The sequence below is a fragment of the Somniosus microcephalus genome, chromosome 4 (assembly GCF_052327205.1).
Source record: "Somniosus microcephalus isolate GS21.2 chromosome 4, FLI_Smic_1.0, whole genome shotgun sequence".
Lineage (NCBI taxonomy): Eukaryota > Metazoa > Chordata > Chondrichthyes > Squaliformes > Somniosidae > Somniosus > Somniosus microcephalus.
The window spans coordinates 313,666,876-313,694,328 of record NC_140990.1 but is presented as its reverse complement, the minus strand read 5'-3'; the positions used below and the strand labels follow the sequence as shown (position 1 = coordinate 313,694,328).

The window sequence follows — 27,453 nt, the reverse complement described above, 5'->3', positions numbered from 1 at the left end:
GTTTATTCGCTAAAGCAGGTCAACAGCGGGCGGTGGAATTGGGCGTGGGACTTGAAATCCAGCGAGGAGATGAGTGCCGGGCTGTTGTGCAAGTGGAGCGCGAGGGTCTGTGACGCGTGTCCCTGGAATTGTACCCAGCGCAGTGTACCACTGGATTGACTGTTTGCCCTGGGGTTGTGGGTGGAGCTGACTAGGCCGCATTTATTGCCCATCCCCAGTTTCCCCGAGAAAGATAGAACTTGCATTTCTATAGCGCCTTTCCCGAACTTTACAGCCAATTAAGTACTATTTGAAGTGTCGTCACTGTTGTAATGTAGGAAACGTGGAAGGAAATTTGCGCACAGTAAGCTCCCACAAACAGCAATGTGATAATAACCTGATCATCTGTTTCAGTGATGTTGACTGAGGGATCAATATTGGCCCCAGGGCTTCGGCAGATTGCGATATCCAGGTTGTTTATTACAGCTGACTTCAGAGGGCATGAAAAAGCAGCTTGAGTCACGTGTAGGCCAGACCGGGGGCGACAGCAAGCTCCCTTCCCTGAAGGATATTAGTGAGCCAATTGAGTTATTACAACAAATCACCAGATTTATGGAATTCAGTTTCATAAGTTGCCCGGGTGAAGTTTGAACCCATGTCGGCCGTGGCTCAGTGGGCAGCGCTCTCACCTCCGAGTCAAGGTCGTGGGTTCAGAGTCCCACTCCTCAGACTTGAGCACAAAGTCTAGGCTGACACTCCCAGTGCCAATACTGAGGGAGTGCTGCACTGCCGGAGGTGCCGTCTTTCGGATGAGACGTTAAACCGAGGCCCCGTCTGCCCTCTCGGGGACGTAAAAGATCCCACGGCACGATATCGAAGAAGAGCAAGAGAGTCATCCCCGGTGTCCTATACAATAGTTATCTCTCAGCCCACATCAGTAAAAACAGATGATCTGGTCATTATCACATTGCTGTTTGTGGGAGCTTGCTGTGCGCAAATTGGCTGCTGCGTTTCCTACATTACAACAGTGACTGCACTTCAAATAGTATTTCATTGGCAATAAAGTGTTTTGGGATGTCTTGAGGTCATGAAAGGTACTACAGAAATGCAATTCTTTCTTATCACCTTTGGTTTGCTGGACCAGTGCCATAACCAGTAGAGAAGGTATGGTAGTGTACTGGTTAAGTTACTGGGCTAGTAAAAAGCTGGTATCAATAAAAGTGACCATGAAGCTGTCTGATGGTCGTAAAAACCCAACTGGTTCACTGATGTCCTTTAGAGAAGGAAACCTGCCGTCCTTACCCGGTCTGGGCCTATATGGGACTCCAGTCCCCACACCAAAGTGATTGACCCTTAATTGTCCTCTGAAGTGGCCCAGCAAGCCATTGACTACGATCCCCGCAACAAACTCTGTTCCCTCGCCAGCGACTTCGTCCCTCTCCCTCTGGCAACTGTTTGAGGCTGAACCACACTGTTCATGCATCACCCGCTGTACTCGCTGGCCTACATTGGCTCCTGGTTAAGCAACGCCTCGATTTTAAAACTCTCATCCTTGTTTTCAAATCCCTTCATGGCCTCGCCCACTTCCCTATCTCTGTAACCTCCTCCAGCCCTACAACACTCCGAGATCTCTGCGCTCCTCTAATTCTGGCCTCTTGAGCATCCCTGATTATAATCACTCCACCATTGGTGGCCGTGCCTTCAGCTGCCTGGGCCCTAGGCTCTGGAATTCCCTCCCCAAACCTCTCCGCCTCCCTACCTCTCTCTCCTCCTTTAAGACGCTCCTCTTTGACCAAGCTTTTGGTCACCTGTCCTAATATCCCCTTATGTGGCTCGGTGTCAGATTTTCTTTTACAACGCTCCTGTGAAGTGCCGTTAAAGGCACAGAAGGAGGCCATTCTGCCCATCGAGTCCATGCCGGCTCTCTGTAGAGCAATCCAGTCAGTCCCATTCCCCCCGCTCTATCCCCGTAGCCCTGCAAGTTTATTTCCCTCAAGTGCCTAATACAAATTGTTGTTGTATGAAACTACTCAGCACACAGACTGCAGCGGTTCAAGAAGGCAGCTCACCGCCACCTTCTCAAGGGGCTACTAGGGATGGGCAATAAATGCTGGCTTTGCCAGCGACGCCCTCATCCCAGGACTGAATTTTTAAGAAATGAAGTTCACTGTATGAGGACTTTCACTGTGTCAGCCACGATCTGATTGAATGGTGGAGCAGGCTCGATGGGCTGAATGGCCTACTCCTGTTCCCATGTATGTTCCTATCAGAATTGCACAGTCTGTTTTGCAAATCTGCATAAAAAGGGACAGAAAGAAAAAGTGAGAATGCTGCAATTCTGAAATAAAAACAGAAAGTGCTGGAAATACACAGCGGGTCACTTAGTCAGTGTCGTCTCGACCCAACACATTTAGCTGCCTTTTCAGACACTGCTATGCCTGTTGTGTGCTGCCAGTATTTTTCCTCAGGTGTGTTCCACCGTCATAGAATCATAATGGCACAGAAGGAGGCCATTCTGCCCATCGAGTCCATGCCGGCTCTCTGTAGAGCAATCCAGTCAGTCCCATTCCCCCCGCTCTATCCCCGTAGCCCTGCAAGTTTATTTCCCTCAAGTGCCTAAGAGGGCGCTAACATGGCGCAAAGCAACTAGCGCCCGGGCGCAGCGCCGCCAACGCTTCCCGCGAAATTCAGCGGGAGGTTAGCGGTGGTGGTAACCGTTAGTGTCCCGTGGCGCTGCGCTGCCAGCGATGACATCATCGTCGTGTGCAGCGCCTCGCTCGTGCCCCGGCTGCGATCTTGGGTAGCGCCCCCTGATTTACTGCCGGACGCTATGTCCGACAGGGTCAGGGGGGCGTACCTGCGACCGGGTCGGCGCTAATTGAAGGGAAGGTGCCGGGCGGTCATTTTTGTTGCGGGCCACCTGCCAGTACCTGCCCTCTCTGCCGTCCCCGGCTTCCTCTGAAGCCCACCCCCCCCCCACCGCGGAGTGCCGGCACTCCAATCCCTGGTGGCTCAGCTGGGCCCCGGGTGGCGCTGTGCAAGGCCCCTCCCCTTTAATAAGGAGAGGTAGGCCTGCAGTACCGCTGCGCGATGTGCCGCAATATTCCCTCGCAGCGCCCCAAGAGGGAGGCGGGGCACTTCCAATAGCACCCTGCTTCCCTCTTGGGGCACTACTGATGAATTTCGGCTGCGGGGGCGCTAATTTTTTCAGGGCGCTGGCGAAGTTAGTGCCCCCAAAGGGGGCGCAACTCAATTTTTCCCCCTGAGTGTCTCCGCTTCCACCACTTCCGTCAGCAGCGAGTTCCAGGTCCTCACCACTCGCTGCGTAAAAAAGTTTTTCCTCACATCCCCCCTGTATCTCTTGCCCAAAACCTTAAATCTGTGTCCCCTAGTCCTTGTACCATCAACTAGTGGGAACAGCCTTTCCCCGTCTAGCCTATCCAAACCCGTCATAATCTTGTTCACCTCTATCAAATCACCCCTCAACCTCCTTTGCTCTAATGAAAACAAATCCAGCTTCTCCAACCTGTCCTTGTAGCTAAGATCCCCCATCCCCGGAACCATTCTGGTAAATCTCCTCTGCACACTCTCAAGGGCCTTCACATCCTTCGTAAAGCGTGGTGACCAGAACTGGACGCAATACTCCAGTTGTGGCCTAACCAGCGCTTTATAAAGGTTCAGCATAACTTCTCTACTTTTGTACTCAATACCTCTATTCATGAAGCTCAAGATCCCATATGCTTTGTTAACCACTCTCTCAATATGTCCTGCCACCTTCAGGGACCTACGCACATTAACTCACAGGTCCCTCTGTCCCTGCACACTCTTTAAAACTGTGCCATTAAGTGTATATTGTCTTTCTCTGTTCCTTCTGCCAAAATGCATCACCTCACACTTCTCTGAATTAAATTCCATCTGCCACTTGTCTGCCCATTCTGCTAGCCTTTCTATGTCCTGTTGCAGTCGATTGGTATCATCCTCACTGTTTGCCACACCCCCAAGTTTGGTGTCATCGGCAAATTTAGAAATTCTACTCTGTATTCCAATATCCAGGTCATTTATATATAATCAAAAAAAGCAGTGGCCCCAGCACTGACCCTTGGGGAACACCACTGTCTACCATCCTCCAGTCTGAAAAACAGCCATTTACCACAACTCGCTGTTTTCAGCCCTTAAGCCAATTCCTTATCCAAGCTTCCACTGACCCACTTATTCCATGAGCCTCAGTTTTGTTGACCGTTTGTGAACATTAATAACAAAGTCCAGAAAATGCGGGTAAACTCGATTTAAACCCGCACCCACCTTCTCACCAGCCTTCAGCGAATTGAAGAAACGATTCAATTGCATCCTAGATCTGTTTCATTCCCTGCAACTATCAGGAGGGACAGAACAGGCCGGGGCTCGTTTCCCTGAAAAAGAGAAGGCCGAGGGGTGAACTGATCGAGATCTTTAAAATTAGGAAGGGGTTCGATAGGGCAGACGTAGAGAAGATGTTTCCACTTGTGGGCGAGACCAGAACTAGGGGCCATAAATATAAAATAGTTACTAATAAATCCAATAGGGAATTCAGGAGAAACTTCTTTACCCAGAGAGTGGTGAGAATGTGGAACTTGCTACCACAGGGAGTGGTTGAGGCGAATAGCAGAGATACATTTAAGGGGAAGCTAGATAAACACATGAGAGAGAGAGGAATCGAAGGATATGGTGATGGGGTGAGATGAAGAGGGGTGGGAGGGGGCTCATGTGGAGCATAAAGACCGGCACGGACTAGATGGGCTGAATGGCCTGTTTCATTGCTGTAAAACTCGAAGTAATCAGGGTTTCATCATAAAGGGAACGTCATTCTTACAGAATTCACAGTAATGGGGGGTGTTCTGTATTCTATTGCAACGTGTAGTTGTGTCGTGAATAATTGAGATTATCGTACATTTAACGATCCAATTATATCGCTAACGAAAGCTATGTCTGAGTGAGCGGGTGATGCCCCTAGATACTGAGTCCCTTCTGAGTCCCTTAAGTGGAGGAGGCTGGTGCGTCCCACCAGAGAAAGACCCCCCAGTCCCTGATGTTCGAGGAGAAGGTCCGCCTTCACTGACACGGTTAGAGGTCAGATAGGGGAAGGTTCAGGCCGGGTGTTGTTTTGATCTTCACTGTATCAGGGCGGATGTGGTGAGCTGTGTAAGACCCGCTTATAGCTCAAACGCAAGTTGCCCGGACAACCATTCCCCAGATCTCTGTCAGTACATCACACTCTTAAGGTCAAATGACCACCTTGATCTGCGTTGGCCCCACTCTGTGACGTGATTTTTGAAGATGACTTTTGACGTAAGAAAACTACTAGGCACTTGGTCTGAGTATTAAACAAGGCTTTAATCAACTGTTTTACAACATGGAGATCTAGTTATGTCCTTCACTAGTTCCTGTTAAAGAATGCCCTGAGCAAGCTGGACCCATGTCCGAGTATTTATACTCTCCCTGGACAGCGCCACTAGCAGGCCGCCCAGTATCATTTCATAAGTCATTTCCACATGAATGTCAAGATTCATGTCAACTTTTCAATATGACATGTAAATCGTTTCTCGCCTATTACGCAGATATGCAGATGCGTGAGGAGGGGAGGGGAGGGGAAGCGCTGCGACGCCCGCTATGTCATGGAAACTTCCGGAGAGACTTCTGAGTAACCGGGACTTGGCGGGCGATGAGTGCAAAGCGTTCAGAATCCGATATGGCGAGCCCCCTGCTCTTGAGACGGAGGCAAGCATGGCTCCAGTACCCGCAGCTTGACACCGCTCGGAGTTGGCCTGAGGCCATTCGATGACCACTCCGACAAAACTGTGACTCACACTTGCCTCCAGCGAGGCGGCGGAACTCCGCGCGAGCAACTGCGGCGTGTGTTGGAGCCAGCTTCAAGGGCACAAGTAGAAACGCTACAAGGTGTGGGGGGCGGGGAGGGAGGCGGCACGAGGGTGAAATCTGGAGCAACTGATGGGCAAACGTGTTTTGCGGGTCATCTGCGAGCCATTGTACCTGTGTGAAGAGTGAGAGAGAGGGAGCCGGCGGCGTATCCCGCTGTCTGAGCCTGTTCCTGACCTGGCAACACTATCTGGAGTCTATCTGGAGTCTATCTGGAGTCTATCTGGAGTGCTCCCTGATCTGCTGCTGTCACTAATCTACTTTTCTTCCCTTGCAGAAAGCTGGTCACTCCACTCGCACGTTCGGACGACTAACTCATGGTGCGTTGGGTTGTACTTCACTTCTCCGCGCATTATCTTTATTCACTTATATGTAATTTAAGAAAATATAGAATCTTACAGCGCAGGAGGAGGCCATTCGGCCCATCGTGCCTGTGCCAGCTCTTTGAAAGAGCTCTCCAATTAGTCCCACTCCCCCCTGCTCTTTCCCCAGAGCCCTGTGAATTTTTCCCCTTCAAGTATTTATCCAATTATTGAATCTGATTCAAAATTATGAAGGGTTTTGATAAGAGTAATTAACAAGAAATTGTTTCCACTGGCAGGATGGTCGGCAACCAACTCCTGCTGCTCTTTCTTATGTAACCAGGGGACACAGCTTTAAGGTAATTGGTAAAAGTACCAGAGGGGAGATGAGGAGAATTTTTTTTTACAAGGCGAGTTGTTGTGATCTGGAATGCGCTGCCTGAAAGGGCGGTGGAAGCAGATTCAATAGTAACTTTCAAAAGGGGAATTGGATAAATACTTGAAAAGGAGAAATTTGCAGAGCTCTGGGGAAAGAGCGGGGGAGAGTGGGACTGATTGGAGAGCTCTTTCAAAGAGCCGGCACAGGCACGATGGGCCGAATGGCCTCCTTCTGTGCACTATAATTCTATTGCATGATTCACCATATCCATGCTTGCCACGGTTCCCTCGCCTGTCTTTCCTTCCCATGCTTCACGGTACGGAACGCGGCTCCAAGGCTTTTGACCAAGTTTTGCCTTGCGCGTACCGCGATGCCACCAGCAGGGGAGCCTTTCCCTCGCAAAATGGCCACCAAGGGGGTGGGGGTCTGCGAGCAGCCACTTCCCGGAGTGGTGCGCCAGGAAGAGCGGGCTGGTGATCGCCAACCACTGCGCGTAGAGCCATCCTTCCAACGCTGAGGTATGTGTAGGCACGGCAACGGCCAAACTCGCCCTTCTGGAGAATGTCGCGCAGGCCGGGCGGCAGGGAACTAGTTCATCCACGGCCACCTCGACTTGACAATTTGTTCTGTCAAAAGACAATTTTAATTTTATGCATATACACATACACTGGCCTAGAAACCCGTCCGTCTCGGGCGGTGGAGCAGAACGGGCTCTATCAGATCGGCCGCCCCCTGATATTCAGTTCAATTGACTGCAGTGGAACCGAATATCAGGTGCTGTGTATAACAGGCGGCCACATTGCACCATCGCACGGGGCGCATTTCTAGGCCAGTGTATGTGCATATGCATAAAATTAAAATTGTGCATTTCTAGGCCAATATCTTTTACGCAGCGAGTTGTTGTGATCTGGAATGCGCTGCTTTGAAAGGGCGGTGGGAGCAGATTCAATAGTAACTTTCAAAAGGGATTTGGATAAACACTTGAAAAGGGGAAAAATTAGTAGGGCTCTGGGGAAAGAGCAGGGGGAGAGTGGGGCTAATTGGGGCGCTCTTTCAAAGAGCTGGCATAGGTACGATGGGCCGAATGGCCTCCTCCTGTGCTCTATCATTCTATATATGTAATATGTTGATGTATATATCTATATATTACGAAAAATCTTCAAAATGAAACTGCTGTTGGAAGAGGACTGAATGTGTTCAGGTTATAAGTGGCGAGCTGCAGCCTCAGCAGTCCCGGAGGAATTTTGCAGGAGAGGTTTTTTTATTTTGTAATCGTCAGGCTCGCAGACGCTGAGATCATCAATAAAGGAGCAGAGCAGACCTCCAGCTGTGGAATCCCAGGTCAGTGCGGGCCTTCCGCTAACAGCAGCAGAGGCTCGGGGCTTATGCTGGGAGCGCCACAGCTGCTGCACCTGCCCCTCCGGGCTCGGTATTGATGCACAAGCTCTGCTCCCAGCACCCGCTTTGAAGGCTGTACACAGATGCTGACACGGCCATTAAATCACAGAATGATATATCCCTCTAGTACATTAACTCTCCATCGAAGCCCATCCCTCTAGTACATTAACTCTCCCTCGAAGCCCATCCCTCAAGTACATTAACTCTCCCATCGAAGACCATCCCTCTAGTACATTAACTCTCCCATCGAAGCCCATCCCTCTGGTACATTAACTCTCCATCGAAGCCCATCCCTCTGGTACATTAACTCTCCATCGAAGCCCATCCCTGTAGTACATTAACTCTCCCATCGAAGACCATCCCTCTGGTACATTAACTCTCCCATCGAAGCCCATACCTCTAGTACATTAACTCTCCCATCGAAGACCATCCCTCCAGTACATTAACTCTCCCATCGAAGCCCATCCCTCTGGTACATTAACTCTCCCATCGAAGCCCATACCTCTAGTACATTAACTCTCCCATCGAAGACCATCCCTCTAGTACATTAACTCTCCCATCGAAGCCCATCCCTCTGGTACATTAACTCTCCCATCGAAGCCCATCCCTCTGGTACATTAACTCTCCATCGAAGCCCATCCCTCTGGTACATTAACTCTCCCATCGAAGCCCATCCCTCTAGTACATTAACTCTCCATCGAAGCCCATCCCTCTGGTACATTAACTCTCCCATCGAAGCCCATCCCTCTAGTACATTAACTCTCCCATCGAAGCCCATCCCTCTAGTACATTAACTCTCCCATCAAAGCCCATCCCTCTGGTACATTAACTCTCCCATCGAAGCCCATCCCTCTGGTACATTAACTCACCCATCGAAGCCCATCCTTCTAGTACATTAACTCTCCATCGAAGCCCATCCCTCTGGTACATTAACTCTCCCATCGAAGCCCATCCCTCTAGTACATTAACTCTCCCATCGAAGCCCATCCCTCTCGTACATTAACTCTCCCATCGAAGCCCATCCCTCTAGCACATTAACTCTCCATCGAAGCCCATCCTGTGGTAAACCACTGTTATACCTGTCTGTATGTGTATGTGTATTGCACTAGGTACAGGTCTGGACATGCCTCGGTTGACTCCTCCCACTATTCCAGGTATATAAGTGACTACCTCCCAGTCCCTTAGTATTCTGGACGGGTCGACCACTCGAGACTAGACCTTCATTCTTTAGTTAATAAAAGCCTGGTTGTTACTCGCTTAACCTCAGTCTTTTGAGTAATTGATGGCGCATCACATCCCTCTGGTACATTAACTCTCCATCGAAGCCCATCCCTCTAGTACATTAACTCTCCATCGAAGCCCATCCCTCTGGTACATTAACTCTCCATCGAAGCCCATCCCTCTAGTACATTAACTCTCCATCGAAGCCCATCCCTCTGGTACATTAACTCTCCCATCGAAGCCCATCCCTCTGGTACATTAACTCTCCCATCGAAGCCCATCCCTCTGGTACATTAACTCTCCCATCGAAGCCCATCCCTCTAGCACATTAACTCTCCCATCGAAGCCCATCCCTCTAGCACATTAACTCTCCCATCGAAGCCCATCCCTCTGGTACATTAACTCTCCATCGAAGCCCATCCCTCTAGTACATTAACTCTCCCATCGAAGCCCATCCCTCTAGTACATTAACTCTTCCATCGAAGCCCATCCCTCTGGTGCATTAACTCTCCATCGAAGCCCATCCCTCTAGTACCTTAACTCTCCATCGAAGCCCATCCCTCTAGTACATTAACTCCCCCATCGAAGCCCATCCCTCTGGTACATTAACTCCCCCATCAAAACCCATCCCTCTAGTACATTAACTCTCCCATCGAAGCCCATCCCTCTGGTACATTAACTCTCCATCGAAGCCCATCCCTCTGGTACATTAACTCTCCCATCGAAGCCCATCCCTCTAGTACATTAACTCTCCCATCGAAGCCCATCCCTCTGGTACATTAACTCTCCCATCGAAGCCCATCCCTCTGGCACATTAACTCCCCCATCGAAGCCCATCCCTCTGGTACATTAACTCTCCCATCGAAGCCCATCCCTCCTGTACATTAACTCTCCCATCGAAGCCCATCCCTCTAGTACATTAACTCTCCCATCGAAGCCCATCCCTCTTGTTAAGTATGTGTATTGTATTGAACAATTAACACAAAGACTTAAACGTATAACTCAAACAGGTCTTTACTGGTTGGAGGTAGGGACTATACATAGGTCTTTACTTCATGCCCACAGGCGGGAACTGAGGGGGATCAGTACCCACAGTACTATTTATACCCCTATGGCCAGGAGTGGTACTGCGTATCACTACGCCCAACAAGTAGTGCAGTCCTGTCCATAGGTTCAAAATAGCACACATATTACATACACAACATTCCTCCCTTCCTAGCTTTACAGTCATCTCCCCATTTAACATAACGTAATAACATATATACATATATAACTTCAGGTTTACATAACAGAATAACATAGATAACTTCATGTCAAAACAGATCACAGATTCAGTCTCTGCGGAAAACAGTTCACAGATTCAATCTCTGTGGTGGAGTCGGTTCACGTTGCTGGAGTGACTCATTCAATAGTCCTTCCATGGATTTAACAGTTTGAACTTCCGAACTGAATTGGCTCCGTTCGGAGGGACCACGTGTGTGATCTGGTAGAGGTAATAATGGTTCAGATGGGTCATCTTCTGTTTCGACTTTTCCTTTTCTGCTTCTTGGAGACTCTCTGGGCTCCACTGTCAGCTGCCAGCTGCATGCGCAGTTCCTCCTTCTCTCCCTCCTTTTTCTGTAGTAGAGCCACCTTCTCCCGATGTTCTGTAGACTTTCGGTGCTCCTCCATGATTTCTGTATGGTGGGAGTCGAAGTTACAAGTTGGGCAGGACAGGACATAGTAATATTCGGTGTCGTCCTGATCTAGGCCAGCGAGAGGGTCTTCTATTTCCTCCATACCCAGCTGGGCGTTAGCCAGCTTTTGTTCCAAGTCCAGACATCTTTCCTGAAGAGACTTCTTCATGCGTACCTCTTCATCCAGCTTTTTCTGGGCTTTCAGCAAGTCGTTTACTAATGACCTCATTTGAGATTTTACTACTTCAACTTCTTTTGGAGATTGATTGATCGGACTATTCAATCCCTCTACCGGAGCAGCTGTTTCAGCGGTCTGTTGTTCTACGTTGACGTGAGTCAGCATACTTTTGGCATCCAAGGGCTGCTCTGTTGCAGTCATCTCAGTCTGTGTTGCCACCTCAGCTCTTCCAATAACCTTTGAGAGCTCCGAACCCCTTTCCTTTGAATATTGAAGTTCGTGTTCAAGTTTTTCCCATTTCAGAGTCCTGTCCTTCAGCATATGCAGGAGTTGGCTGACCGTTAACTCCTCTGACATCAGATGTTTTGTGTGCTCCTGCTCCATTTTCTCCATCAGCTGCTTCTGTTGTCTTTCCAGATTCTCCAACTCTATATCAAAGAACTCTTTCGTTGCATTCAACTCTTGCTCACAACGGCGAAGCATTTGTTCTAATTGCTGTTGTAGTTTGAAATGGAGTTGAGTTCGAGCCCGGTGTCCCTCAGAAATGGGCACATCAGTAGACTTGCCAGACTCAGAATCCACAGTTAAACTATGTTGTTGTTGCTCAGTGGAATTCTGTGCTGAAACTTTGTCTTTTGCACCTGAGTTGGGCTTACCATCATCCGTTCCAGAGTCTGGGCCGACTATCTTCACCGAGTTCTCACTCGTTATTGTTTGTAGGAAATGCCAGTCCATATTCATTTTCCTAATCCACTCCCGTCCTAGTAGTGGAGAACCTCCTTCAGATATCACATATAAGTCCATTATTTGACTGTCTTCGCCCTTGTGGACCACTGCAACCTCTATTTTCCCGATGGGGTACACTCTTTGCCCCGTGTATGTTTTCAATATAATCCCCGTATCCTGTAGGGGAACATGTTGGAATAACTTTCCGTAATCTTTCTTATTTATGACCGTCAATGCCGATCCAGTGTCCAATTCCAGTTTTACTTGGACTCCTTCTATCTGAAGAGTGACCCAAATTGTCTGGAGGTCTGCACCCTTACCAGCGTTGAGTACTCTTAAGCTAGCCAGTTCATTACTGCTAGCGTCTGAATCGGACTCCTGTTCGGTCACCTTGTGTACCTTTGCGTATTTTCCTTGCGGTGACTTCTTGTTGCTGGTCTTCTTCCCTGACCTGCATACTCTAGCTATATGTCCAAGCCTACCACAAGTTCTACATTCTTGGTTTTTAAACCAACACTGGTTCTGATCATGCGTTGTCTTTCCACAACGATAACATTTGCCAGAACTCACACCCAATTTGTGTGCACTGAGCTCCGGTGACCGTAGCTGCATTACTGCCGTGCCTCTCGCTGCGGCTTCGTGTGCTGCTGCCATAGTGACCGCCTTCTCAAGTGTCAGCTCATTCTCCTCGAGCAGTCGCTTTTGTGTATCCTGTTTAAATAAACCACACACAAATTTGTCTCGAAGTGCCTCTGTCAGTCCCGTTCCAAACTGGCAATATTTCGCTAATTTACGCAATTCCAGCAAATAATCAGCATTGCTTTCATGCTGTAGCTGCCTTCTGTCATAAAATTTAAATCGTTCCGCTAGCATCAGCGGCGTGGGGTTTAGATGATCTTTCAGGACAGTAACAATCTCATCGAACGTCTTATCCGCCGGTTCATCTGGTGATAACAGGTGTTTCAATTGCCCGTATGTCTTCGCACCCATTAAATTTAATAATGTTAGAGCTTTATCTTGGTCACGAATTTTATTGGCCTTACAATAATTTTTTACTCTTTCAACATATATGGCCCAATCTTCGAGGTCACTATCAAAGGTGCTAATATTCCCGTGTTTAGGCATTGTAGATTTGCAATTTCTCAGATTTTATTTTGTTTACTTGTTATCAAAGATGGCGGCTTCCCGCTCTTGCCATCGTCCTCCGCCCACAAAATGGCGGTTTTCCCGCTTCTGCCTTCTTCCCCAGCGGTTTTCCCGCGAAAAATGGCGGCTTTCCCGCGCTTCTCGCTCTCCCCGCCCACTTCAGTGGCGGTTTTCCTGCGCTTCTCGTCGCTGACTTTCAGCCCGACTGCGGCTCTTATCTCCTGTGCGATCGCTGGTGCGCCGCCCGCCCGAAACGGTTCTCAGCCCTTATCACCGGTGCGATCGCTGGCCCGCTAAGCGCCTCCCGCTTGAAGCGGCTCCCGGCCTCTGGCTCACCCGCTCGGCGGCTCTTGCTCGCTCCCTCCCGGGCTCTGGCTTACCCGCTCGCGCCCTCCCGGGCTCTGGCTTACCCATGAGGTTATGGAGGCTTCAGGGTCCTAATGCCTGTCGCTTCCAGTCGCTGGAAGCTGTCAGGATTTCTGCTGCCCTTCAGTTTTCAGTGGGGTGTTGAGGATTGGAACCTCTCTTCAACGTCCTGTCTTTGGACGAAGCCGCTGTGGAATAACTGCCGCAGGGTTCGAACCGACTCGTCGCCAGTGTTAAGTATGTGTATTGTATTGAACAATTAACACAAAGACTTAAACGTATAACTCAAACAGGTCTTTACTGGTTGGAGGTAGGGACTATAAATAGGTCTTTACTTCATGCCCACAGGCGGGAACTGAGGGGGATCAGTACCCACAGTACTATTTATACCCCTATGGCCAGGAGTGGTACTGCGTATCACTACGCCCAACAAGTAGTGCAGTCCTGTCCATAGGTTCAAAGTAGCACACATATTACATACACAACACCTCTGGTACATTAACTCTCCATCGAAGCCCATCCCTCTGGTACATTAACTGTCCCATCGAAGCCCATCCCTCTGGTACATTAACTCTCCATCGAAGCCCATCCCTCTAGTACATTAACTCCCCCATCGAAGCCCATCCCTCTAGTACATTAACTGTCCATCGAAGCCCATCCCTCTAGTACATTAACTCTCCCATCGAAGCCCATCCCTCTAGTACATTAACTCTCCCATCAAAGCCCATCCCTCTGGTACATTAACTCTCCCATCGAAGCCCATCCCTCTAGTACATTAACTCCCCCATCGAAGCCCATCCCTCTGGTACATTAACTTCCCCATCGAAGCCCATCCCTCTGGTACATTAACTTCCCCATCGAAGCCCATCCCTCTGGTACATTAACTCTCCATCGAAGCCCATCCCTCTGGTACATTAACTCTCCCATCGAAGCCCATCCCTCTAGTACATTAACTCTCCCATCGAAGCCCATCCCTCTGGTACATTAACTCTCCATCGAAGCCCATCCCTCTGGTACATTAACTCTCCATCGAAGCCCATCCCTCTGGTACATTAACTCTCCATCGAAGCCCATCCCTCTGGTACATTAACTCTCCCATCGAAGCCCATCCCTCTAGCACATTAACTCTCCCATCGAAGCCCATCCCTCTAGCACATTAACTCTCCCATCGAAGCCCATCCCTCTGGTACATTAACTCTCCATCGAAGCCCATCCCTCTAGTACATTAACTCTCCCATCGAAGCCCATCCCTCTAGTACATTAACTCTTCCATCGAAGCCCATCCCTCTGGTGCATTAACTCTCCATCGAAGCCCATCCCTCTAGTACCTTAACTCTCCATCGAAGCCCATCCCTCTAGTACATTAACTCCCCCATCGAAGCCCATCCCTCTGGTACATTAACTCCCCCATCAAAACCCATCCCTCTAGTACATTAACTCTCCCATCGAAGCCCATCCCTCTGGTACATTAACTCTCCATCGAAGCCCATCCCTCTGGTACATTAACTCTCCCATCGAAGCCCATCCCTCTAGTACATTAACTCTCCCATCGAAGTCCATCCCTCTGGTACATTAACTCTCCCATCGAAGCCCATCCCTCTGGCACATTAACTCCCCCATCGAAGCCCATCCCTCTGGTACATTAACTCTCCCATCGAAGCCCATCCCTCTGGTACATTAACTCTCCCATCGAAGCCCATCCCTCTAGTACATTAACTCTCCCATCGAAGCCCATCCCTCTGGTACATTAACTCTCCATCGAAGCCCATCCCTCTGGTACATTAACTCTCCCATCGAAGCCCATCCCTCTGGTACATTAACTCTCCATCGAAGCCCATCCCTCTAGTACATTAACTCCCCCATCGAAGCCCATCCCTCTAGTACATTAACTGTCCATCGAAGCCCATCCCTCTAGTACATTAACTCTCCCATCGAAGCCCATCCCTCTAGTACATTAACTCTCCCATCAAAGCCCATCCCTCTGGTACATTAACTCTCCCATCGAAGCCCATCCCTCTAGTACATTAACTCCCCCATCGAAGCCCATCCCTCTGGTACATTAACTTCCCCATCGAAGCCCATCCCTCTGGTACATTAACTTCCCCATCGAAGCCCATCCCTCTGGTACAGTAACTCTCCATCGAAGCCCATCCCTCTGGTACATTAACTCTCCCATCGAAGCCCATCCCTCCAGTACATTAACTCCCCCATCGAAGCCCATCCCTCTGGTACATTAACTTCCCCATCGAAGCCCATCCCTCTGGTACATTAACTTCCCCATCGAAGCCCATCCCTCTGGTACATTAACTGTCCATCGAAGCCCATCCCTCTGGTACATTAACTCTCCCATCGAAGCCCATCCCTCTAGTACATTAACTGTCCATCGAAGCCCATCCCTCTGGTACATTAACTCTCCATCGAAGCCCATCCCTCTGGTACATTAACTCCCCCATCGAAACCCATCCCTCTGGTACATTAACTGTCCATCGAAGCCCATCCCTCCAGTACATTAACTCTCCCATCGAAGCCCATCCCTCTGGTACATTAACTCTCCCATCGAAGCCCATCCCTCTAGTACATTAACTCTCCCATCGAAGCCCATCCCTCTGGTACATTAACTCTCCCATCGAAGCCCATCCCTCTGGTACATTAACTCTCCCATCGAAGCCCATCCCTCTGGTACATTAACTCTCCATCGAAGCCCATTCCTCTGGTACATTAAGTCTCCCATCGAAGCCCATCCCTCTGGTACATTAACTCTCCCATCGAAGCCCATCCCTCTGGTACATTAACTCTCCCATCGAAGCCCATCCCTCTGGTACATTAACTCCCCCATCGAAGCCCATCCCTCTGGTACATTAACTCCCCCATCGAAGCCCATCCCTCTGGTACATTAACTCCCCCATCGAAGCCCATCCCTCTGGTACATTAACTCCCCCATCGAAGCCCATCCCTCTGGTACATTAACTCTCCCATCGAAGCCCATCCCTCTAGTACATTAACTCTCCATCGAAGCCCATCCCTCTAGTACATTAACTCTCCATCGAAGCCCATCCCTCTGGTACATTAACTCTCCATCGAAGCCCATCTCTCTGGTACATTAACTCTCCATCGAAGCCCATACCTCTGGTACATTAACTCACAGATCACCCCATTACACTTTTTCTCCATTCTGATATTCATTCCTGTATCCGTTCCAAGACAAATCTGTATATTTTCGTCTATGGTGAACAAAGCTGATGTAACTGCAGCCTGACCAGTGCATTGGTTACAGGACCAGGGATGTCGGAGTTAACATTCGAGTGCAGGCTTTCCGGCTGCTGCATCGCTTTGTTGGGCAGTGTCTCCCACATCTGTCATTAACCGCTTGGGATAACTTTGTGACACTGAGAGGGTGCGGAGGAGATTTACTAGCATGGTACCAGGACTGAGGGACTTCAGTTATGGGGAGAGACTGGAGAAGCTGGTGTTATTCCCCTTAGAGCAGAGAAGATGAAGTGGAGAATCAACAGAGGGGTTCAAAATTATGAAGAGTTTTGGCAGGAGGGTCGGTAACTAGAGGATTTACGATAATTGGCCAAAGAACCAGATGGGAGATGAGGAGAATTCTTTTTTACGCAGCGAGTTGCTGTGATCTGGAATGCGCTGCCTGAAAGGGCGGTGGAAGCAGATTCAATAGTAACTTTCAAAAGGGAATTGGATAAATATTTGAAAAGGAAAAATTTGCAGGGCTGTGGAGAAATAGCAGGAGGAATAGGATTAATTGGAGAGCTCCTTCAGAGTGCCGGCACAGGCACGATGGGCCGAATGGCCTCCTCCTGTGCTGTATAGTTCCATATCTGTAACGAGTACAGCCTGATAATTGTTGCTGTAGCTTACTCTGCATTTATTTCATAAAACGCAGGCTGGTATCCCTCGGTTCTTTGCTGAGTTTGCGGCTCGCGGGTGGGCAGCGGTCGGGGATAGACTTCAGCCTCGTCTACCTGCTCCTGATGTTGATCCAGTGACCGCTGCTGAAAAGCTCATCAGCGTGAACATTGGCGGACGGTGGGACCCACCTCGGGCTCCGATGTCCTCACGAGGTGAAATGTTCCGTCAGCACTCAATGCCTGGGCTCAGACCTGATCAATGACCGCAGGGCTCAGACCTGATCAATGACCGCAGGGCTCAGACCTGATCAATGACCACCTCGGCTCAGACCTGATCAATGAACGCAGGGCTCAGACCTGATCAATGACCGCAGGGCTCAGACCTGATCAATGACCGTTGGGCTCAGACCTGATCAGTGACCGCAGGGCTCAGACCTGATCAATGCCTGGGCTCAGACCTGATCAATGACCGCAGGGCTCAGACCTGATCATTGACCACCTGGGCTCAGACCTGATCAATGAACGCAGGGCTCAGACCTGATCAATGACCGCAGAGCTCAGACCTGATCAATGCCTGGGCTCAGACCTGATCAATGACCGCAGGCCTCAGACCTGATCAATGACCGCAGGGCTCAGACCTGATCAATGCCTGGGCTCAGACCTGATCAATGCCTGGGCTCAGACCTGATCAATGACCGCAGGGCTCAGACCTGATCAATGCCTGGGCTCAGACCTGATCAATGACCGCAGGGCTCAGACCTGATCAATGACTGCAGGGCTCAGACCTGATCAATGCCTGGGCTCAGACATGATCAATGCCTGGGCTCAGACCTGATCAATGACCGCAGGGCTCAGACCTGATCAATGACCACCTGGGCTCAGACCTGATCAATGACCGCAGGGCTCAGACCTGATCAATGCCTGGGCTCAGACCTGATCAATGACCGCAGGGCTCAGACCTGATCAATGACCGCAGGGCTCAGACCTGATCAATGCCTGGGCTCAGACCTGATCAATGCCTGGGCTCAGACCAGATCAATGACCGCAGGGCTCAGACCTGATCAATGCCTGGGCTCAGACCTGATCAATGCCTGGGCTCAGACCTGATCAATGACTGCAGGGCTCAGACCTGATCAATGCCTAGGCTCAGACCTGATCAATGTCTGGGCTCAGACCTGATCAATGACCACAGGGCTCAGACCGGATCAATGCCTGGGCTCAGACCTGATCAATGCCTGGGCTCAGACCTGATCAATGCCTGGGCTCAGACCTGATCAATGCCTGGACTCAGACCTGATCAATGACCGCAGGGCTCAGACCTGATCAATGACCGCAGGGCTCAGACGTGATCAATGACCACAGGGCACAGACCTGATCAATGCCTGGGCTCAGACCTGATCAATGACCGCAGGGCTCAGACCTGATCAATGCCTGGGCTCAGACCTGATCAATGACCGCAGGGCTCAGACCTGATCAATGCCTGGGCTCAGACCTGATCAATGACCACAGGGCACAGACCTGATCAATGCCTGGGCTCAGACCTGATCAATGACCGCAGGGCTCAGACCTGATCAAGGCCTGGGCTCAGACCTGATCAATGACTGCTGGGCTCAGACCTGATCAGTGACCGCAGGGCTCAGACCTGATCAATGCCTGGGCTCAGACCTGATCAATGCCTGGGCTCAGACCTGATCAATGCCTGGGCTCAGACCTGATGAATGACCGCAGGGCTCAGACCTGATCAATGATCGCAGGGCTCAGACCTGATCAATGACCACAGGGCCCAGACCTGATCAATGCCTGGGCTCAGACCTGATCAATGACCGCAGGGCTCAGACCTGATGAATGACCACAGGGCCCAGACCTGATCAATGCCAGGGCTCAGACCTGATCAATGACCGCAGGGCTCAGACTTGATCATTGACCACAGGGCTCAGACCTGATCAATGCCTGGGCTCAGACCTGATCAATGACCACAGGGCTCAGACCTGATCAAAGACCACAGGGCCCAGACCTGATCAATGCCTGGGCTCAGACCTGATCAATGACCACAGGGCTCAGACCTGATCAATGACCACAGGGCCCAGACCTGATCAATGCCTGGGCTCAGACCTGATCAATGACCGCAGGGCTCAGACCTGATCAATGACCGCAGGGCTCAGACCTGATCAATGACCGCAGGGCTCAGACCTGATCAATGCCTGGGCTCAGACCTGATCAATGGCCACAGGGCTCAGATCTGATCAATGCCTGGGCTCAGACCTGATCAATGACCGCAGGGCTCAGACCCGATCATTGCCTGGGCTCAGACCTGATCAATGCCTGGGCTCAGACCTGATCAATGACCGCAGGGCGCAGACCTGATCAATGCCTGGGCTCGGACCTGATCAATGACCGCAGGGCTCAGACCTGATTAATGACCGCAGGGCTCAGACCTGATCAATGCCTGGGCTCAGACCTGATCAATGCCTGGGCTCAGACCTGATCAATGGCCGCAGGGCTCAGACCTGATCAATGCCTCGGCTCAGACCTGACCAATGACCGCAGGGCTCAGACCTGATCAATGACCGCAGGGCTCAGACCTGATCAATGTCTGGGCTCAGACCTGATCAATGACCGCAGGGCTCAGACCTGATCAATGACAACAGGGCTCAGACCTGATCAATGACCGCAGGGCTCAGACCTGATCAATGACCACAGGGCTCAGACCTGATCAATGACCTCAGGGCTCAGACCTGATCAATGCCTGGGCTCAGAACTGATCAAGGTCCGCAGGGCTCAGACCTGATCAATGACCACAGGGCTCAGACCTGATCAATGACCGCAGGGCTCAGACCTGATCAATGCCTGGGCTCAGACCTGATCAATGACTGCAGGGCTCAGACCTGATCAATGACCGCTGGGCTCAGACCTGATCAATGACCGCAGGGCTCAGACCTGATCAATGTCTGGGCTCAGACCTGATCAATTACCGCAGGGCTCAGACCTGATCAATGACCACAGGGCTCAGACCTGATCAATGCCTGGGCTCAGACCTGATCAATGGCCACAGGGCTCAGACCTGATCAATGACCGCAGGGCTCAGACCTGATCAATGACCGCAGGGCTCAGACCTGATCAATGCCTGGGCTCAGACCTGATCAATGACCGCAGGGCTCAGACCTGATCAATGACCGCAGGGCTCAGACCTGATCAATGCCTGGGCTCAGACCTGATCAGTGACCACAGGGCTAAGACCTGATCAATGCCTGGGCTCAGACCTGATCAATGACTGCAGGGCTCAGACCTGATCAATGCCTGGACTCAGACCTGATCAATGCCTGGGCTCAGACCTGATCAATGCCTGGGCTCAGACCTGATCAATGACCGCGGGGCTCAGACCTGATCAATGCCTGGGCTCAGACCTGATCAATGCCTGGGCTCAGACCTGATCAATGCCCGCAGGGCTCAGACCTGATCAATGCCTGGGCTCAGACCTGATCAATGCCTGGGCTCAGACCTGATCAATGACTGCAGGGCTCAGACCTGATCAATGCCTAGGCTCAGACCTGATCAATGTCTGGGCTCAGACCTGATGAATGACCACAGGGCTCAGACCGGATCAATGCCTGGGCTCAGACCTGATCAATGCCTGGGCTCAGACCTGATCAATGCCTGGGCTCAGACCTGATCAATGCCTGGACTCAGACCTGATCAATGACCGCAGGGCTCAGACCTGATCAATGACCGCAGGGCTCAGACCTGATCAATGCCTGGGCACAGACCTGATCAATGACCACAGGGCACAGACCTGATCAATGCCTGGGCTCAGACCTGATCAATGACCGCAGGGCTCAGACCTGATCAATGCCTGGGCTCAGACCTGATCAATGACCGCAGGGCTCAGACCTGATCAATGCCTGGGCTCAGACCTGATCAATGACCACAGGGCACAGACCTGATCAATGCCTGGGCTCAGACCTGATCAATGACCGCAGGGCTCAGACCTGATCAAGGCCTGGGCTCAGACCTGATCAATGACTGCTGGGCTCAGACCTGATCAGTGACCGCAGGGCCCAGACCTGATCAATGCCTGGGCTCAGACCTGATCAATGACCGCAGGGCTCAGACCTGATCAATGATCGCAGGGCTCAGACCTGATCAATGACCACAGGGCCCAGACCTGATCAATGCCTGGGCTCAGACCTGATCAATGACCGCAGGGCTCAGACCTGATCAATGACCACAGGGCCCAGACCTGATCAATGCCAGGGCTCAGACCTGATCAATGACCGCAGGGCTCAGACTTGATCATTGACCACAGGGCTCAGACCTGATCAATGCCTGGGCTCAGACCTGATCAATGACCACAGGGCTCAGACCTGATCAAAGACCACAGGGCCCAGACCTGATCAATGCCTGGGCTCAGACCTGATCAATGACCACAGGGCTCAGACCTGATCAATGACCACAGGGCCCAGACCTGATCAATGCCTGGGCTCAGACCTGATCAATGACCGCAGGGCTCAGACCTGATCAATGACCGCAGGGCTCAGACCTGATCAATGACCGCAGGGCTCAGACCTGATCAATGCCTGGGCTCAGACCTGATCAATGACCACAGGGCTCAGATCTGATCAATGCCTGGGCTCAGACCTGATCAATGACCGCAGGGCTCAGACCCGATCAATGCCTGGGCTCAGACCTGATCAATGACCGCAGGGCGCAGACCTGATCAATGCCTGGGCTCGGACCTGATCAATGACCGCAGGGCTCAGACCTGATTAATGACCGCAGGGCTCAGACCTGATCAATGCCTGGGCTCAGACCTGATCAATGCCTGGGCTCAGACCTGATCAATGGCCGCAGGGCTCAGACCTGATCAATGCCTCGGCTCAGACCTGACCAATGACCGCAGGGCTCAGACCTGATCAATGACCGCAGGGCTCAGACCTGATCAATGTCTGGGCTCAGACCTGATCAATGACCGCAGGGCTCAGACCTGATCAATGACAACAGGGCTCAGACCAGATCAATGACCGCAGGGCTCAGACCTGATCAATGACCACAGGGCTCAGACCTGATCAATGACCTCAGGGCTCAGACCTGATCAATGCCTGGGCTCAGAACTGATCAAGGTCCGCAGGGCTCAGACCTGATCAATGACCACAGGGCTCAGACCTGATCAATGACCGCAGGGCTCAGACCTGATCAATGCCTGGGCTCAGACCTGATCAATGACTGCAGGGCTCAGACCTGATCAATGACCGCTGGGCTCAGACCTGATCAATGACCGCAGGGCTCAGACCTGATCAATGTCTGGGCTCAGACCTGATCAATTACCGCAGGGCTCAGACCTGATCAATGACCACAGGGCTCAGACCTGATCAATGCCTGGGCTCAGACCTGATCAATGGCCACAGGGCTCAGACCTGATCAATGACCGCAGGGCTCAGACCTGATCAATGACCGCAGGGCTCAGACCTGATCAATGCCTGGGCTCAGACCTGATCAATGACCGCAGGGCTCAGACCTGATCAATGACCGCAGGGCTCAGACCTGATCAATGCCTGGGCTCAGACCTGATCAATGACTGCAGGGCTCAGACCTGATCAATGCCTGGGCTCAGACCTGATCAGTGACCACAGGGCTCAGACCTGATCAATGCCAGGGCTCAGACCTGATCAATGACTGCAGGGCTCAGACCTGATCAATGCCTGGACTCAGACCTGATCAATGCCTGGGCTCAGACCTGATCAATGCCTGGGCTCAGACCTGATCAATGACCGCAGGGCTCAGACCTGATCAATGCCTGGGCTCAGACCTGATCAATGCCTGGGCTCAGACCTGATCAATGACTGCAGGGCTCAGACCTGATCAATGCCTGGGCTCAGACCTGATCAATGACTGCAGGGCTCAGACCTGATCAATGCCTGGGCTCAGACCTGATCAGTGACCACAGGGCTCAGACCTGATCAATGCCTGGGCTCAGACCTGATCAATGACTGCAGGGCTCAGACCTGATCAATGCCTGGACTCAGACCTGATCAATGCCTGGGCTCAGACCTGATCAATGCCTGGGCTCAGACCTGATCAATGACCGCAGGGCTCAGACCTGATCAATGCCTGGGCTCAGACCTGATCAATGCCTGGGCTCAGACCTGATCAATGACCGCAGGGCTCAGACCTGATCAATGCCTGGGCTCAGACCTGATCAATGCCTGGGCTCAGACCTGATCAATGACTGCAGGGCTCAGACCTGATCAATGCCTAGGCTCAGACCTGATCAATGTCTGGGCTCAGACCTGATCAATGACCACAGGGCTCAGACCTGATCAATGACCGCAGGGCTCAGACCTGATCAATGCCTGAGCACAGACCTGATCAATGACCACAGGGCACAGACCTGATCAATGCCTGGGCTCAGACCTGATCAATGACCGCAGGGCTCAGACCTGATCAATGCCTGGGCTCAGACCTGATCAATGACCGCAGGGCTCAGACCTGATCAATGCCTGGGCTCAGACCTGATCAATGACCACAGGGCACAGACCTGATCAATGCCTGGGCTCAGACCTGATCAATGACCGCAGGGCTCAGACCTGATCAATGCCTGGGCTCAGACCTGATCAATGCCTGGGCTCAGACCTGATCAATGCCTGGGCTCAGACCTGATCAATGCCTGGGCTCAGACCTGATCAATGACCGCAGGGCTCAGACCTGATCAATGATCGCAGGGCTCAGACCTGATCAATGACCACAGGGCCCAGACCTGATCAATGCCTGGGCTCAGACCTGATCAATGACCGCAGGGCTCAGACCTGATGAATGACCACAGGGCCCAGACCTGATCAATGCCAGGGCTCAGACCTGATCAATGACCGCAGGGCTCAGACTTGATCATTGACCACAGGGCTCAGACCTGATCAATGCCTGGGCTCAGACCTGATCAATGACCACAGGGCTCAGACCTGATCAAAGACCACAGGGCCCAGACCTGATCAATGCCTGGGCTCAGACCTGATCAATGACCACAGGGCTCAGACCTGATCAATGACCACAGGGCCCAGACCTGATCAATGCCTGGGCTCAGACCTGATCAATGACCGCAGGGCTCAGACCTGATCAATGACCGCAGGGCTCAGACCTGATCAATGACCGCAGGGCTCAGACCTGATCAATGCCTGGGCTCAGACCTGATCAATGCCTGAGCTCAGACCTGATCAATGACCGCAGGGCTCAGACCTGATCAATCCCTCGGCTCAGACCTGATCAACGACCGCAGGGCTCAGACCTGATCAATGCCTGGGCTCAGACCTGATCAATGCCTGGGCTTAGACCTGATCAATGACCGCAGGGCTCAGACCTGATCAATGCCTGGGCTCAGACCTGATCAATGACAACAGGGCTCAGACCTGATCAATGACAACAGGGCTCAGACCTGATCAATGACCGCAGGGCTCAGACCTGATCAATGACCACAGGGCTCAGACCTGATCAATGACCGCAGGGCTCAGACCTGATCAATGCCTGGGCTCAGACCTGATCAATGACCTCAGGGCTCAGACCTGATCAATGCCTGGGCTCAGACCTGATCAATGACCGCAGGGCTCAGACCTGATCAATGCCTCGGCTCAGACCTGATCAATGACTGCAGGGCTCAGACCTGATCAATGACTGCAGGGCTCAGACCTGATCAATGCCTCGGCTCAGACCTGATCAATGACCGCAGGGCTCAGACCTGATCAATGACCGCAGGGCTCAGACCTGATCAATGACCGCAGGGCTCAGACCTGATCAATGCCTGGGCTCAGACCTGATCAATGCCTGGGCTTAGACCTGATCAATGACCGCAGGGCTCAGACCTGATCAATGCCTGGGCTCAGACCTGATCAATGACAACAGGGCTCAGACCTGATCAATGACTGCAGGGCTCAGACCTGATCAATGACCACAGGGCTCAGACCTGATCAATGACCTCAGGGCTCAGACCTGATCAATGCCTGGACTCAGACCTGATCAATGACCGCAGGGCTCAGACCTGATCAATGCCTCGGCTCAGACCTGATCAATGACCGAAGGGCTCCGACCTGATCAATGACTGCAGGGCTCAGACCTGATCAATGCCTCGGCTCAGACCTGATCAATGACCGCAGGGCTCAGACCTGATCAATGACCGCAGAGCTCAGACCTGATCAATGACCGCAGAGCTCAGACCTGATCAATGACCGCAGGGCTCAGACCTGATCAATGACCGCAGAGCTCAGACCTGATCAATGACCGCAGGGCTCAGACCTGATCAATCCCTCGGCTCAGACCTGATCAATGACTGCAGGGCTCAGACCTGATCAATGACCGCAGGGCTCAGACCTGATCAATGACCGCAGGGCTCAGACCTGATCAATGACCACTGGGCTCAGTACTAGGTCCCTTGCTTTTTGTGGTATATATCAATGATCTAGACTTGAATATAGCGGGTATGATGATGAAGTTTGCTGATGATACTAAAATCTGCTGTGTGGTCGATACTGAGGAAGGAAGCTGTAGACTGCAGGAAGATATCAATAAATTGGTCAGCTGGGCAGAACAGTGGCAAATGGAATTCAATCCGGAGAAGTGTGAGTTAATGCATTTGGGGAGGGCTAACAAGGCAAAGGAATACAGGAAACTTTCGATTAACCGGCCCCTAAATAACCGGAACGCTCTATCCACCGGCAAAATTCAGGAGTCGGTTCAGGTTACTTTTTTTACTTTTAGTTACTTTTTTTACTCCATTTGTTGCTGTGCACGGGTATAGCTGAAGCTGTTGCTAAGGTACAGAGATGCTTGCAACTTGTGCCGATTGTTTTGAAGCACAGGGTTTGTTGCTTTATACGGAGCTCTGAGCTCCGTATCTTTTACTATAGCGTTCGATTATCCGGAATTGTTGATGAACTGGCAACACGTCGGCCCCGTCCGTGCTGGATACCAGAAAGTTTCCTGTACACATTAAATGGTAGGACACTGAGTAGTGTAGAGGAACAAAGGGACCTTGGAGTGCATGTCCACAGATCCCTGAAGGTAGCAGGCGAGGTAGATTGGGTGGTTAAGAAGACATACGGAATGCTTGCCTTTATTAGCCATGGCACAGAATACAAGAGCAGAGGGGTTATGCTTCAACTGTATAAAACACTAGTTAGGCCTCAGCTAGAGTACTGTGTGCAGTTCTGGTCACCACATTACAGGAAAGATGTGATTGCACTAGAGAGGGTACAGAGGAGATTTAGAAGGATGTTACTGGGAGTAGAGAATCTTAGCTATGAGGAAAGACTGGATAGGCTGGGTCTGTTTTCCTTGGAACAGAGGAGGCTGAGGGGAGACCTTATTGAGGTGTATAAAATTATGAGGGGCATAGATAAAGTGGATTGAAAGGACCTATTTCCCTTAGCAGAGGGGTCAAAAACCAGGGGGCACAGATTTAAAGTAATTGGTGGAAGGTTTAGAGGGGATTTGAGGGGAAATTTCTTCACCCAGAGGGTTGTGGGGGTCTGGAACTCACTGCCTGAAAGGGTGGTAGAGGCAGGAACCCTAACCACATTTAAAAAGTACTTGATGTGCACTTGGGATGCTCTAACCTGCAGGGCTACGGACCAAGAGCTGGGGAGTGGGATTAGGCTGGATAGCTCTTTGTTGGCCGGTGCGGACACAATGGGCCGAATGGCCTGTTTCCGTGCTGTAGACTCGATGTAAAATCGCTGGGAAAAGAAAATCCTGCTGCTACTCAACTAAACAGCACTAGTTCAGCCATTTGTAAACAATCACTGTAACTCTTTACTGGAGCGAGGTTTGGGTTGGTTTAGGGTCTCTCACTGAGACAGACCCAATAATCAATGCCAGTAAATTGCCTGCAGTGTTATGCCCAGTCAGTTGATGAATATGCACTTTATTTATTGTCCTATACAAGATGGTGACAGAGGTGTGGCAGAGTTCATTAACTGGCTCCATGGCGCTATCCAGTGGCCGGAGCATACAATTACATTGTAACAGTTGACATAGTAAAATTGAATGGGAAATTTTGACATAACATTTTACATTGACAGAAAAGCGTGACCAAAAAATTAACCTATACAGATAGCTAATCATGTCTTTAATCTTATGGTGTGGTAGTTATGCCTGGAAGGAACGTTCCTTTTGCTGCTGACACTTTGGGATTCTTGGGGAAAGTTTTGAGCCATTCGCTGTTCGGAGCAGAATCAATATGGGTGTGTAAAGAACACGCTGACTATTTCGTGGCTCTTCCACATTGGAGCTGCCCTGCTCTTCAGAAGTTCAGAGGAGCCAC

At 51.1% G+C, this 27,453-nt stretch overlaps 1 protein-coding gene across 3 annotated transcripts in view; it reads left to right on the top strand.

Annotated features, from left to right (window-relative positions):
* The window catches only part of spega (striated muscle enriched protein kinase a), a 536,975-nt gene that overhangs the window by 155,005 nt on the left and 354,517 nt on the right, over nt 1–27,453 (top strand). Inside the window, exon 2 of one of the 3 annotated variants that reach the window (XM_085986742.1) lies at nt 6,170–6,212. The exons of the other annotated variants lie outside the window; for them this stretch is intronic. Coding sequence (XP_085842868.1) covers nt 6,170–6,212 — 43 coding nt within the window. The remainder of the gene's footprint in view (nt 1–6,169; nt 6,213–27,453) is intronic. 3 annotated transcript variants of the gene reach the window in all.